Raw genomic sequence first — 14,870 nt, 5'->3', positions numbered from 1 at the left:
CAGGCTGTATTTAGCACACAGTCAAAGGAAAATAGGTGTGAAGTGTAGTGCCTGCAAAGTTAGGAGGCAGAAAAGCAAATTTAGTTACAGACATACAAAGTTAGGAGAAGTTAAAGTAAAAAAAAATAAAAAATAAAAAAACTAGGAATGTTCTGGCCTGCTCACTGTTCTCTTTATTTTCTTTGATTCCAGGGAAAGGAAAGAAAACAACTCATTCCTCTTTTCTTCCTTGTCATTGCGACAACTAAAACATATTAATAGAAGAAATAGAATCAATTTCATCTGTAACATTTGAAGATAGAAGCTGGTGGAATAATAGCCTCATACCTGAGAGAAAAAACTGACTATTCAACAATCCTATTCCTAATCAGGACATACTCTCTCTTTAGAGTAAAAGAAAGATACCTATGGATACTTGAAAATCCAGTAGTAGAGCATTCACATATCTCAGTAGAGAAAATATATGACTAAGGGTTCTAGGAAAGCAAAATCTAAACCAGAACTGGGGTCTTTATAGAGGGGGAGATGAAGAGGAGAGGGAACAAATCGAGCAGTGAAACCTGAGGGGGTGTGTGTGAAATACAATGAATGTGAAATTGAAATGCTTGCACCAGAGACAGCGTACTTTAAGAATCAGACTTTTGAACTCTGGGGGAGAACGTGAGGGTGGGATGTTTTGAAAGAACAGCATGTATATTATCTGTGGTGAAACAGACCACCAGCCCAGGTGGGATGCATGAGTCAAGTGCTCGGGCCTGGTGCACTGGGAGGACCCTGAGGAGTCGGGTGGAGAGGGAGGTGGGAGGGGGGATCGGGATGGGGAATATGTGTAACTCTATGGCTGATTCATGTCAATGTATGACAAAACCCACTGAAATGTTGTGAAGTGATTGGCCTCCAACTAATAAAATAATATTAAAAAAATAAATTAAAAAAAAAAAAGAATCAGGCTAACAATACTTCAGCAGTTGTGGAGCTACGTCAGCAAACCTACTTACTAGGAATAGGAAAGGAGGGCAGAAGAGGAGAGGAAGCAATGCTTCAAAGCCCTATTAGTGGGGAACAGGAATGTGAAGAGAGAAGAAATGTGAAAGTGTGTCAAAGGCCTCCTAATCTTGGATTAGGGTTTAGGTAAGGAAAATAATGTCTTGATAGGGCTAGTAATTTTTTTAATAATAGACAAATATTCATCTAACTGAGTTTCAGGAAAGATAACAATTAACTAAGTACATTGAAATTTTCAAAAAGAAAAACAGAATGAAAAAGAATGAAAATCAGCAAGAATAAGGAAAAGAAACATAAAACAATACATTATTTACTTAAAGTCAACTGAAAAAATGAAATCAGGTATATTACCTGCTACAATTAATGAGAATAGATAAAGCTTTGTTATTAAAGAATCTATCAAATTGCATTCAAAATTAAAACCTAGTTATCTATTATTTAAAAAGAATCATACTTGTAAATAAAGGGATAAAAGACTGTTGAAAAGAAGCTATGAGAAAGAGATGCTATACAATTAATGTGACACTCAACATAGAATCCAAAAATACATCCCAGGTTGTATAGGGACTTAGAATACAACAAAGATGGCATTTTATTTTATTTATTTTTCAAATTAACTTTAAAATTTTATTTGGAAAAATGTAGGAAAATGGAAAAATTAGGGAAGATCTAGGTTTATTTCATGTTTGTACCTGTGTACTCACTGTTTAAAGACCACACGTTTGAGTTCTAAAACACAAAAATTTTTATATAGTTTATTTTGTATGATTTCCACTATAAGGGAAAAAATGTAATGGTATATTTATGATTTTATATACAGCCTTATCAAATATGTTCCAAGTACAAGGGGACTTCCATTTGATCATTTACTGAAATATGTGTAAATGAAATATGTATAAATACTGATGGATCTTAAACAGACCTATTGTGGTGATCATTTCACAATATATATACATGGAATCATGTTTATGCACCGGGAACCAACACAATGTTGAAAGTGTTAAATATCAGTTACATCTAAAAAAAAGAAAGAACTGAAACCTTCAAAAACTTTGCATGTCTAATGACTGGAAAAATTTTCTACATACTGGATTCGGATTCCATAATACCAAGACTAATTTATCCTCCTCTGCCACGTACTTCCATTGTTGATGTTGATGATGCATTCATCATCATTTTAGGGCCCTGACCCTTTTCCTCGTATAACAGTGTTAATTTTCCTATGAGATGCATAAGTTCTAGAAGCTATCTGTGCAGTAAAGAGTAAACTCAGTCGGCATCGGAACTTTGTACATTCCGAAGGAAAAGAGAGACCCTTGACCAGCTTCTGAAAGATAACCTTTGAACCTTGGATTATCCTGCCTGAGAAGTGTCTTGTAAATCTGAGGCTTTGGACCACACCAGACTTCAAGTTAACACAGTGATCTGTGCGGGATGCTTGCTTTCGTTTGCCTGGGGCCCTGGTAAGGGTATATCAGTTTCACCTCTGGAGGGCCTATAGACTAAATAGTTAAGGTCAGTCATGTGGCCACTCCATGCTTATGTGACTGGTGACTGTCCCCCAGTAATTACACTGGATGCCCTAAGACTTGTATGAGATTCACTGTGGGTGTTGGCAGTATTTCATACGTCAAGCATTTTGTGAATGAGCTAGTAATTATATGTAGCTTATGAATTGTTATGATGATTATGCTTAGAACAGTGACAGACACTGTTCTTAAAAAAAGAAAAAAAGCTGTATAAGGCCTTGTTAAATAAAACTAAGGGTTGAGTACTGGAAAGCCAGAATTTAGAGCTTGAAAACACGCATCAAGCATCAGATATGGGATGACAAAGTTAGAGCAAATACCAAAGGGTCAAAAGGCAAAGATCTGGAGCAATAAATAAATAAGCACCCAGAGATACATAAAAAATGTAAAGTAGAAGGAAATTTGATTTGGTTCAGGACATAGATCCAGTTGAAACAAAAGTGCTAGAAGACCATCTTGTTGGGTTCTGGAGATTCCTATAGAGAAGTAGGATTAGGTATGTGTGCCTGCTCAGTCCCTTTAGCCATGTCCAGCTCTTTGTAACCCTATGGACTACAGCCTAAGTCTCCTCTGTCCATGGGATTCTCTAGGCAAGAATACTGCCGTGTGTTGCGATGCCCTCCTCCAGTGGATCTTCAACCCAGGGATAGAACCTGTCTCCTTTATCTTCTGCATTGCAGGTGGGTTCTTTACCACTGAGCCATTGGGAAAATCCAGGATTAGGTATAGAGCCTGGCAAATAAATCTCTCCTGCCTCTTTCTTACACTTCATTCTGTAGAATTTTTTTTTTTTTTTTTAATGAAGCAGTGGAAACACTAGTGATTGCTTTGGTGAAGGAAGAATGTTGTGCTTCTCCTTATGAAAGGGTAGCATTTTAAATCACAGGGATAGGTTGAATTATTTAATGAGTACTGCCAACTCAACTGGCTCTCTATACTTGAAAAAAAAATTGGGGCTCCTACCTTGTACTAATTCTGGAAGAGGAAATGGCAACCCACTCCAGTATTCTTGTCTGGAGAATGCCATGGACAGAGGAGCCTGCTGGGCTGCAGTCCATGGGGTCGCAAAGAGTCAGACACAACTGAAGTGACTAAGCATCACCTTGTACTAAATTATTTCTGTGTGGATAAAGACTTAAAAGTAGGGGGAAAAACTCCCAAGGAAATAGGATATACTTCTTTTCATGGGCTGTGAAGTCCATTTGAATCAAGATCAAATACTCAAAAAATTAAAATAAAGTCAACATAAGACCACATATATAGTCAGATGGTAAAAAGTACATTTGGGAAAATATTTGCATGTGAATAGTAAGAAAAGTTTTAACATCTATAATTTACAGAGATATTTATAGATTAACAAGGATAAGCAAACGACACATTAGAAAAACTGGGCAAAGAAAGTGAACACGAAATTCACACATGAGAAATCCCAAATGGTCACCATGTAGAGAAAAAGATTCTCAATCTCATCACTAGTTAGAGAAAATGCAAATTAAATTCACAATAACATATTCTTATCAAATTAGCACAAAGTTAAAACTGTGTACCTGTTGCTGGGGTAGAGTGGGGGGTTTGGCAGAGGAAGAGTAGTCAAATACACAACTAGTGGAAGTATGAATTATTTCAATCCTTTGGAAAACAATCTGGCAATGTTTCTTAAAATTAAAAATTCTCATTTGATTAAGAAATCTCAATCTAGAAACCTATCAAATGTTTATAAATATAAGGATGTATATAGAAGGACAATTTTTGCAATGTTGGTTATATTAGTCAAAACCTGAAAACAAAGTAAATAGCTAAAAATATGGGGAAAATTGAATATACTGTGCTACATCCATACTGATGAATATTATGCAGTCATAGAAAAGAATAGGTTAAACCTTTACATTGACTTGGGAGAATATCTGTGAGATATTGCTTAGAAAAGCAGACAAATTTCAGAAGATTGTGTATAATATAAACCCTCTTCAGTAAAATACTGATAAACACCCCTATGGATTTTCTTTTCTATGTAGGCTAATTAATCAAGGAGGAGAATAAGAAAGGATATACACCATTTTGTCGATATGAATTACTCGGAGGTAGAGTTTGGGGATGTATGTAGAGGGAGAGGAAGGAGTGGGAAAAAATAGGGAAAAAAGCAAAAGGAAGGTTGAACTTAAAAAAAAAAAATCCATTTATGTGTTTTACCCTCTCCTTCCATTTACATAAGTCTTAATTTTATTTTTTATGTTTACATCTTTATATAAATATGAATGAACTTGAACATCTTTGGAGGGTTTTAAAGCTGGTAAGTGATGTGATTTGATTTTCAGTTTTAAAGGATCCCTTTAGCTCCTGTGTGAAGGATAGATTGTAGGGAGATTAGATGAAAGCAAAGAAGCCAGTTAGGAGGCAAGTGTAGGAGTTTAGGCAAGAAAAATAATAGGGGCTGCAATTAAGGAGAAAAATACATGTTATGTTTTGTTTTGTTGTTTTGTTAAGTTATGTTTTGGTGGTGGAGTCAATAGAATGTACTAATTTGTTGATTGAGAAAAGCATTTCTTTGTTAAGTGTTTAGGTTGAGCAGGTGGGTTGATTTGGTGTTATTTACTGAGAAGTATAAGGCAGGAGGAGAAACAGGTCTTGGGGTAAAGATCTAGAGTTCCCTTCTTGGAGTCATCAGTGTTGTTGGCTTTTAAACAGGAAGTTTGGATGAGAAAGTTAGAGGGAGTACAGAAAGAGAAGACAGGAGAAGATGAAAGGAAGAGATAAGAAAGAGAAGGGAGGAGGAGGTGATTCTCTGGAAAATGCAGAGGGGACCACCTATATTTAGAGATCTACAGATGATAGTGTGCGTGCATGATGAGTCACTTCAGTTATGTACAATTCTTTGCGACCCTGTGGACAGTAGCCCACCAGGCTCCTCTGTCCATGAGATTCTCCAGGCCAGAATACTGGAGAGGGTAGCCTTTCCCTTCTCCAGGGGATCTTCCCAACCCAAGAATCGAGCCTAGGTCTCCTGCATTGCTGGTGGATTCTTTACCAAATGAGCCACAAAAGAAAGTCCTATGAAAAGAGGGAATAATGCAACTACTTATATACTCAGAATAATGCACCTGTTGTCAGCTCTCCTAGGCTGCAGAAATATTTCTGTTGATCTACTTGAGCTATTTCATCACTTTTCGTCTCTCACTCCTTCCTAACCCCCTTCCCCCTGACTTTTTATTATCCTATTTCACCAAACATTATTTGAATATGAGGGAACGTTTCAGGGCAATTGTACGGGGAGCATACCTGTAGCTACAAAGAAAAGACACTAGGCTTCCCTGGTGTCTTAACGGTAAAGGATCTGCTTGCTAATGCAGGAGCCACGGGTTCAATCCCTAGGTCAGGAAGATCCCCTGGAGAAAGAAATGGCAACCCAGTCCAGTATTCTTGCCTAGGAAAACTCATGGATAGAGGAGGCTGGTGGGCTACAGTCCATGGCATCTCAGAAGAGTTGGACACGACTTGGTGTCTTAACAACAACATTATCAGTAAATAATGACCTTTTCCTTTGTTCTTTTCAAAGTACACATATTACTTTCTTTCCTTTTTCTAATTACATTGGAATAGATTTCTAGTAGAATATTTGGTTCAGTCCTTTAATTAATTTACAATATATTATTTCCTGTAGAAATACTTAATACCTTACATTGGTTAATTAATTAGCTATCTACCGTCACTTTCTTTCATAACCTTTGCTTTCTCTGATCTCAAGGTTATTGCAAGTTTTTGTTGGACAACTCACTTTCTTGGAGGCCAGTATTTTTATTTCCAGGGAGTTATTTGTCAGCAACTGTGATGCTGAGGTTTTACTCTTTGCAGATCTCTAGTTTTTATCTTCCAAAAACTCCTCACTCTTTTGGTGGCAACACTTCTGTCATTATAAGACACATTGTTTTTATTTGATTTCTGTCATTTTAGTGAAGTTTGAGGAGAGAGAGGGATAAATTCTCACTTTTATTCAGCAATTTTGCTTTGGAAGTCAGGCTAGAAACACTTTGAAGGAATAAATAATGAAATTTAGTGAGTGGTTAGATAATGGAGAAGGAGGGGGTCAAAATTGACCTTAAGATATGATGGCTAGGTGAGTCTGAGAATGGGAATACCATGAATTAAAACTATGGAAAGAGGCTAGACTCAAGATCAGAAATGATGCCTACTAAATGATCCTTTAAAAAAAATCGCTTCAGAATGAACTCAGACACCCAAGCTTAGCATATAATATTTGTTTAATAAGGTGTGTATAGATGGGTGATGTAGACCCATCCTTCGAGTGAATAGTAACTTTAGGCTTGGGGTGTTCCAAGAAGCTGTAAGGTGGATTTATGAGAGTTTCCCCAGTAACAGTCACACATTCCTATTTTTAAGAGCCTCAGACTCTTGGCACACCCTGTAGGAAAAGGGTTGTTAGATATTTGATCTGAAACCAAATGCCAAGTTTAAGAAACTCAGTTTCTCACTAACTTATGTTAGTAGTCATTATCACCCCTTACCCCTGCAACCATGCTTGCAGACATCCTGCCCTGAACATCTAGTATTTATTTCTTCTTTCCTTATGTTCCAATCGTACAAAAGAAAGCTAGTGCATCAGTAAGTTTTGTAAGTTATCTTCATACCATTTGAAATATGAATAATGTCTGATTACAGACATTGGTTGCATTTTTGATAAACCTTGGACCGTCTCAGTTCCTTCATGTTAGAAACTTAATGCACAATGGTTTTCATTCAATATATCAGATTAGCACTTTTCTCAATAGCTTATACTGGAGAGTACACAAAACTTTTCTTTTAAGTGTTGAGGGTCATGAAACTGAATGAACACTAACCTAATTTTTACTCAACCTGAGACATTGCTAATCTGTATTAGATGGAACAGGAATCCTGAATATTGTTCTTCTCTTTGCTACCTTTTAAAAATCACAGACTTCTAAGTCTGATGAATTCCATAGATAATCTATCATTTGGTAGACTGCAAGAAGAGTCATAAGCATAAAAGTGTATATGCTCATCCCAGGTTTAGGTTAGCTCAGCTGAATATTTGTTATTTGACAAATGCTATAGTTATATAATGACCAAAGATTCTCTCTGCTCTTGGATCCTCTGGTAAGTGGTTTGATGTAAGTTTGGCTGACTTGTTTCTTATGTATTATTTTAGACACCTTACACATACTAGGTATCATTTTGGTCACCTATAATCCACTGCATTTATATGTGAAAACTACATGGGAGTTGCTTAAACATTTTGGAATATATGATTGGTCATATGAAAGGTGATGTAATCTGAAGTGCGCTTGAAATTTTGTAATGTTCACATGCTCATTAATTATAGGGCAATACATCATAAAGAAGATGCAGGTATACTTGCAGTATAACTTTAGGTAAATTAACCTCTTTGTGCCTCAGTTTCTTTATATAGAAAATGAGAATGTCAGGAGAATCAAATAAGTTAATACATAAAGTGCTTAGATCAGTACGGACAATTAGTAAAGTTAATTTTTGTTAAGGTACTGCCTCACTCCTAAATTTTAGAATTTATATTCACTATAGTTGGGCATCATATCTGCTGGGGAGCTACAAAAAATAAGAAATTACAAATATTTCTTAAGTTTCCCACTGGAAAACCATATATCTAAAACATGAAAATGTTCTGTATGAAGGAACATTTATTCTTGGTAGTAAAAAATAAAAGACTATCATTCATAGGAAAGCAACGTCTCTCTTTATTCCTTTTCTTCCTTTAGAGTGAAGCATCACAAGAATTATTTAATGGAAATCAGAAGAAAAACAGGCTGTGTACATTGTAATTGTGACTAATAGCCAAGTTTGATGAATGTTCAGAACTCCATTTGGTACATTCTGTCTCCATTTGTTACTAGTGTACTTATGGATGTTGTGTATATGGTAATACTTATAATACAAAGAATATTGGATTAAATGAAAATAGAGAGAGTGGCATGTAACAGCAGGCATCCTGATCCAGGCAAATGGAAAAGTATGGGAAATATTTGATGATCGTCTTCATACAGGTAGTTAGAAACTGGGAATGAGGGTTGCAAAAGAAGCCTGAAACAAGATGTCAGGGCATCTTAGTGTTTGATTAACCAAGATGATATAATAATAGATCAGACTGATAGTTTTGGAATATTCATTTGTGAAGTAAACATAGGTTAACTTATTTGAATATCTTGATTTGAATTTATAGCATAAAAGGTGAATTTCTTAGTGCAGGTGTATTTGGAGTTATTTTAAAGTTATACATTAGCTTTGTTATATAGTTATGATTGATTATCTATTAATGGTACTCACTTTAGCCATTATTCCAATTCTAAGGGCTTACAGATTAATAGAACTTCTGTCAAGATTATAACATATTTAACTTTGTGTCATGCCAAGAACACTCCCATGGTATTGTATCTATGTTTGCCATCTCATTGTTAGTTGAAGAAACTGAGGTGTGGGAAGATGAAATAACTTGTCTTAAGTCATACAGTGAGTAAATGGTTAAACTTAGAATTGAACAAGGACTCTGAGTCCAAAACCTATTTATTAATCAGTGAGTTACATTGATTACTTTCATGTAATTTCCTTCTTTATCATAAAGCTAAACTAAAAGCAGGAATTTTCTTTCATTTTTTAATATACTAACTCTTAGTATAATGGTAAAAGTATACCAAGACTCTTAAAGTCTTTGGATTTATTAGAAACTGGGAGATACTGAAATTCTGTAGAAAAACTACAAGCTTTTGTCAGAGAGAGTTAGGTCTGAAAATGTGCTGTCAAGAATCTGCTCAGGGAAATGGGAGATGAATGATGCCGCCACTATTTTTGCAGAATTTGGTTTGGTAGATAAAATTATGAGTTAAAGTGGCATCTATGATAAAGGAAGCTAATGTTAAAGGGGCAGTTAAGACTCTTCATTAGGTTTAATGTATAGCAAAATACTGGAGAAGGAAATGGTAACCCACTCCAGTATTCTTGCCTGGAGAATCCCATGAACAGAGGAGCCTGGCAGGCTGTAGTGTATGGGGTCGCAAGAGTCGGACGTGACTGAGCGACTAAGCAAAGCACAGCGCATGTAACGAAACATGCTCTTAAGTAGACAATGATGTTCACATACACTGAGGTTTAACAGGAAGATCTTTATCTGGGGTTGTATGTTCTTTTCTACACTGACCATTTCTCTTCCTTGAATAACTTTAAATTAGAAGCAGAAACAGCATGGCCTTCACCAGGTATCTTGGATATAGAATAAGTCTCATTCATTTAATTTTTAATTTTAAAAACCTTCTTTGAGTGTCTATCACAAGTTAGGTGTTTCTCAGGTGTTCTCAAAATATGTCTCTCTTACATGTTTCCTCCCATGCATGTTTCCTAACTGATTTTCTGAAAGGGCTGACTGTATTCATCTAGAACTGAGGTAGAGGCAAGAAATAATATAAAATTATAAATCATTTTCAACTTGGAAGGTGACTGCTAGGAGTCAGGCATTTAAAGGAGGATAGCATTTAAAAAAAAATGCTAAGAAAAGAATTTCAACTTACCAAAGATACTATCTTATTATTTAGGTCCGTATATTCTTGTGAATATGGTTTTGCAAACTTGCTGTCATAGTCAATATTAGTGACTTTAAAGCTGATACGATGGTAGAAATATGTCTTTCCTGAGAAGGAGAAAAAAGAAAAAACAGTTTTTATTTTGCTCATTGTGTAACTGCTTTCATTATTAAGAAAAATGTTGTGACATAGAATACTCCTATGAAATTTCAGCTAACTTGACATTTAAATAGTATTAGTTCCTAGTGATTGTTGAAATAACTTTGACATGTATATTAAATTTAACCTTGTCAAAGAATGTAAGTCACATTTTAGCATTCTAATAAAATTCTTCATATGAGTGACTGCAGTTAATTATTTTAAAAGATCTTTCTTATATACTCACTAACAGTAAAAAAAAAAAAAGCAAAGTAAAATGAGGTAGCATTTTTCTTGAATTGTATTGGCAAAAGTGACAAAAATAATAATACTTAAACTGAAGTGCCTATACTTAGATAAAATAGATTTTAAGCTAAAAATAGTATTGAATAATAAGAGACAAAGAAGATAATAACATAATAATATATGTAATGATGGGGTCAATTCATTAAGAAGACATAAAAATTTTAATTACATATACACTCAACATTAGAGCACCTAAATACATTAAGTAAATACTGATAGATCTGAAGGGAGAAAAAGACAATGATATAATAACAGTGTGTGCGTATGTGTGTATGTGTGTGTGTAGTCACTTCAGTTGTGTCCAACTGTTTGTGACCCTGTGGACTATAGCCTCCCAGGTTCCTCTGTTCATGGGATTCTCCAGGCAAGAATACTGGAGTGGGTTGCCATGCCCTTCTCTGGGGAATCTTCATGACCCATGGATCAAACACTTTTCTCCTTCATCTCCTGCATTGCAGTTGGATTCTTTACCCACTGAGCAATTGGGTAAGCCTCAAAGTTACCACAAGCAAGAAAATAACAAAATCAGAGCAGAAATAATGTGAAGCAAAGATCAAAGTTTCTTGAAACTTTAAACACAATCAATAAAACTTTAGATAGCCTGAGAAAAACAGAGAGAAGATTCAAAACCAGAAATTAAAGAGAAAACTTTGTAACTGATACTACAGAAATACAAAGGATCATGAGACTACTATGAAAAATTATGCACCAAAAAGTTGATTAACCTAGAAGAGATAGATAAATTTTTAGAAACATACAACCTGCCAAGACTGAATCATGAAGAAACAGAAAATCTGAATGGACCAACAATGATTTAGGAGTTTGAACCAGTAATCAGAGACTTCCCCAAACAGGAAAACCCAGGGCTAGACTGTTTCTCCAATGAATTCTACAAAACATTTAAGGAATTAATGTTAATCCTTCTCAAAATCATCTAAAAAATAGAAGAGAAAGGAACACTTCTAAATTCATTTTGTTGTTCTTTAGTTGCTAAGTCATGTCTGACTCTTTGCAACCCCATGGATTGTAGCCTGCCAGGCTCCTTTGTTTTGTGATCTCCCAGGCAAGAATACTGGAGTGGGTTGTCATTTCCTTCTCCAGGGTATATTTCAACCCAGGGATTGAGCTGAAGTCTTCTGCATTGGTAGTTGGATTCTTTACCACTGAACCACCAGGGACGCTAAAACTCATTTTAAAAAGCCAGTATTACCCTAATATCAAAACCAGATTAGGACACTGCAATAAAATCCCTAATGAATATGGTACAAAAATCCTCAATAAAATGATAGCAGACTGAATGTAACTATTAATACACATTAAAAGGACCATACACCACAATCGAGATGTATCCCTGGAATTGAAGGATAGTTCAGTATACCCAAATCAATAAATTTGACACACCATATTAATAGAATGACAGATAAAAATCACTGATCATCTCAATTGAGGCAGAAAAAGAATTTGACAAAATACAAACTTTCACATTGTAAAAACCTAAGGGAGCAAGCCTCAACATAACGAAGGTGATACATGACAAATCCACGGTCAGCATGATAATCAAGGATGTAAGGTTGAAACGTCAGGAACAAGATAAGGGTGCCCACTTTCACTACTCCTATTCGACATAGTTCTAGAAATCCTAGCCAGAGCAATCAAGTAAGAGAAAGAAATAAAAGGCATCAAAATTAGAAAGGTAGAAGGAAAATTGTGATTTGCACATGGATGATCTTATACACAAAAAGTCCTATTGCCATTTCCTTCTCCAGGGCATCTTCCCGACCCAGGGATCGAACCTGGGTCTCCAGCATTGTAGGCAGATGCTTTTACCGTCTGAGCCACCAGGGAAGCCCTAGAAAGTCCTATAGACTCTGCCAAAAAACTGTTAGAACTAACTGAGTCAGTAAAGTAGTTGGATACAAAGTCAGTTGTATTTCTGTACACTAACAATGAAACATCTGAAATAATGTATAAGCATATTGTGATAATCATTTTGTAATATATAAGTGTATAGTAGCAACCATTTTGCAATATATAAGTATATCAAATCAACTTGTTATATACCTTCAACTGACATTAATGTCATATGTCAATTATATTTAAGTAAAGCTGGAAAAGAAAGTTTCAAAGAAACATAGTATTTTTGTCATTATATATTTTTATTCGTAAATACTGTATGACTACTTAATTTTCCATTAGGATATCAGAGTTGAAAATCTAGGCCATTAAGACAGTATTAGGCTTTATTAATGTGTTGAACTACTAGAAGAATTTTAAACACTGAAAGGAAAGCCATTCCCTAGGTCTGTTTCCTGTTAGAGCTCTGAGTCCTGAATTGGAAGGTAAAGTGGTAAATTGAGTGCCACAGTTGGCATTCAAAGGAACTATCAGACTATTATATTAAAGGATTAGCTTCTGTCCTTCAAATGTAACCTAGACATTGAGCAAGAAAAACCATGGTCTATGATCTAAGTATTATTTTGATTGGTTTTTCCTTCCTAGAAGAGTCATATTTTTCAGTTTCCAGGTCACATTCTGGGCTAGGGTTAAGAGCTTCACGGAGGACTATTATCCTGACCAGTTTTTCTCTCTGTATCTTTATTTATTTTTGTTTGATTTCCAAGTGGTTTTTAAAACTGAGATATAATTGACATACAATATTATATTAGTTTCATGTGTGGTGGTGGTAGTTTAGTCGCTAAGCCATGTCCGACTCATGACTCCATGGACTATAGCCCACCAGGCTCCTCAGTCCATGGGATTTTCCAGGCAAGAATACTGGAGTGGGTTGCCATTCCCTTCTCCAGGGGATCTTCCTGACCCAGGGATCAAACCTGGGTCTCCTGCACTGCAGGCAGATTCTTTACCAACTGAACTAACAGAGTTTCATGTGTACGACATAATGATTCAATATACGTACATATTGAAAAATGATCACCATAATAAGTCTAGTTAACATCCTTCCAAGTGATTTTTATGCACATTAAAGCTTGAAAAGCAGGGTTAGATAAGTGGCTCTAAGCCCGCAATTTCAATTAAGATCATATGTGGACTTTGAAGCGCCATCATTCTTTGTGTCCTCTCCTACAGATCTGTTTATTGGGCTCGGTGGGAACATGAATGTTGCTTTAATTAAGAGCTCTAGATGATTCTGAGGCCAGGGTTAAGTATCTGGGCTCCCGAGCATATTTATGAGGGTTGGGTTCAGCCTTTGGTCGTAGGGTAGATAACAGGGTCTGTTCTGCATGGGTTTGGTAGAGGCAGAGTGATGCAGCCCACATTAGTCACTGTGTAGCAAAATTTGGGACATCTGTGGGAAGGGAGGGTCCTCAAAGACAGAGAAGGAGAAGCTCAAAGTCTGTTCTTCATGTAGGAGTCATCTTTCCTGAATCTCTCCCGAGACAGGGAAGGGTAGATGTTCCTGAATTTCCAGGCCCTTCTGCCTGTGGCCATGTAGGTAGCAGGTAAGGGTCTGTGCTGAAGCCTTTAAAGGCATATTCTGAAGATGCTGCTGTGATTTCTCCACATTTTTTCACTTGAGGAAGAAACCTAGAGGAGGAAGCAGAAGAGGAAGACATAGCAGGTTCTCAGGTAAATGTCCTGTAAGGGGTTATGTCCTCCTTACTTCTTGAAATGCCATGGTTTTACAACTGAAAATTTTTACTTTTGTACATCTGGTGTTCCTGCCTAACAAGTTTTTTTTCAACTTATTTTCTTCTTTCCTGTGATAGTCAAGGTTAAGTCTTTATACTGCTTCTCTCCTATATCCCAAATTCTTCTTTTCTATCTCTGTTCAGATTTCTTATGGGCCTTTAGCAACTCCCATCACAAATTAATGACTTGCAACTACAGAAAGTTTTCCCTTTGTGCTAGATCACTTGGGAAGTTAGTGATAGCTAAGATTCCTATGTGGGATGAAGTGGGGGCCTGGGATTATCAGTGAAGGGAAATGTTTAGTTCCTGTATGGATGCTCCATCAGTTCTATGTAGACCAAGATTAAGAAAATGCACATCTACAGAGGATGGCATTAATGGTCCAGAATAACATAGACTTTTCTAAAAAAGAGGAGTAATTATGAGACACAGACTGTCTAGAATTCTAAAGAAAGAATGTGGGAGTTCTATTTGGCTTGACATTTGAATAAGACTGATGTTTTTTATGACTAGATTTAGATCATGATTTGCTTATTTTTCTGCCAGTAAATATCACAACAGTTATATGTTCTTCAGCAAATATTAGGCATCTGATATCAGTGTCCCATTAGAGCTGATGTTATTCACTTGGTCCATGGGCCAGATTTCTCCCCTATTCTTT

At 36.0% G+C, this 14,870-nt stretch overlaps 1 protein-coding gene across 1 annotated transcript in view; it reads right to left on the bottom strand.

The window, feature by feature from the left end:
• The window catches only part of LOC136152756 (transmembrane protease serine 11C-like), a 42,939-nt gene extending 32,675 nt beyond the window's left edge, over window positions 1–10,264 (bottom strand). The window contains exon 1 of the mRNA XM_065914134.1: window positions 10,103–10,264. Coding sequence (XP_065770206.1) covers window positions 10,103–10,264 — 162 coding nt within the window. The remainder of the gene's footprint in view (window positions 1–10,102) is intronic.
• Between the last annotated feature and the right edge of the window lie 4,606 nt (window positions 10,265–14,870).

This window comes from Muntiacus reevesi, chromosome 22, assembly GCF_963930625.1.
Source record: "Muntiacus reevesi chromosome 22, mMunRee1.1, whole genome shotgun sequence".
Lineage (NCBI taxonomy): Eukaryota > Metazoa > Chordata > Mammalia > Artiodactyla > Cervidae > Muntiacus > Muntiacus reevesi.
Note: the sequence above shows the minus strand (reverse complement) of the source record. Positions and strands in the feature narration are given on the sequence as shown.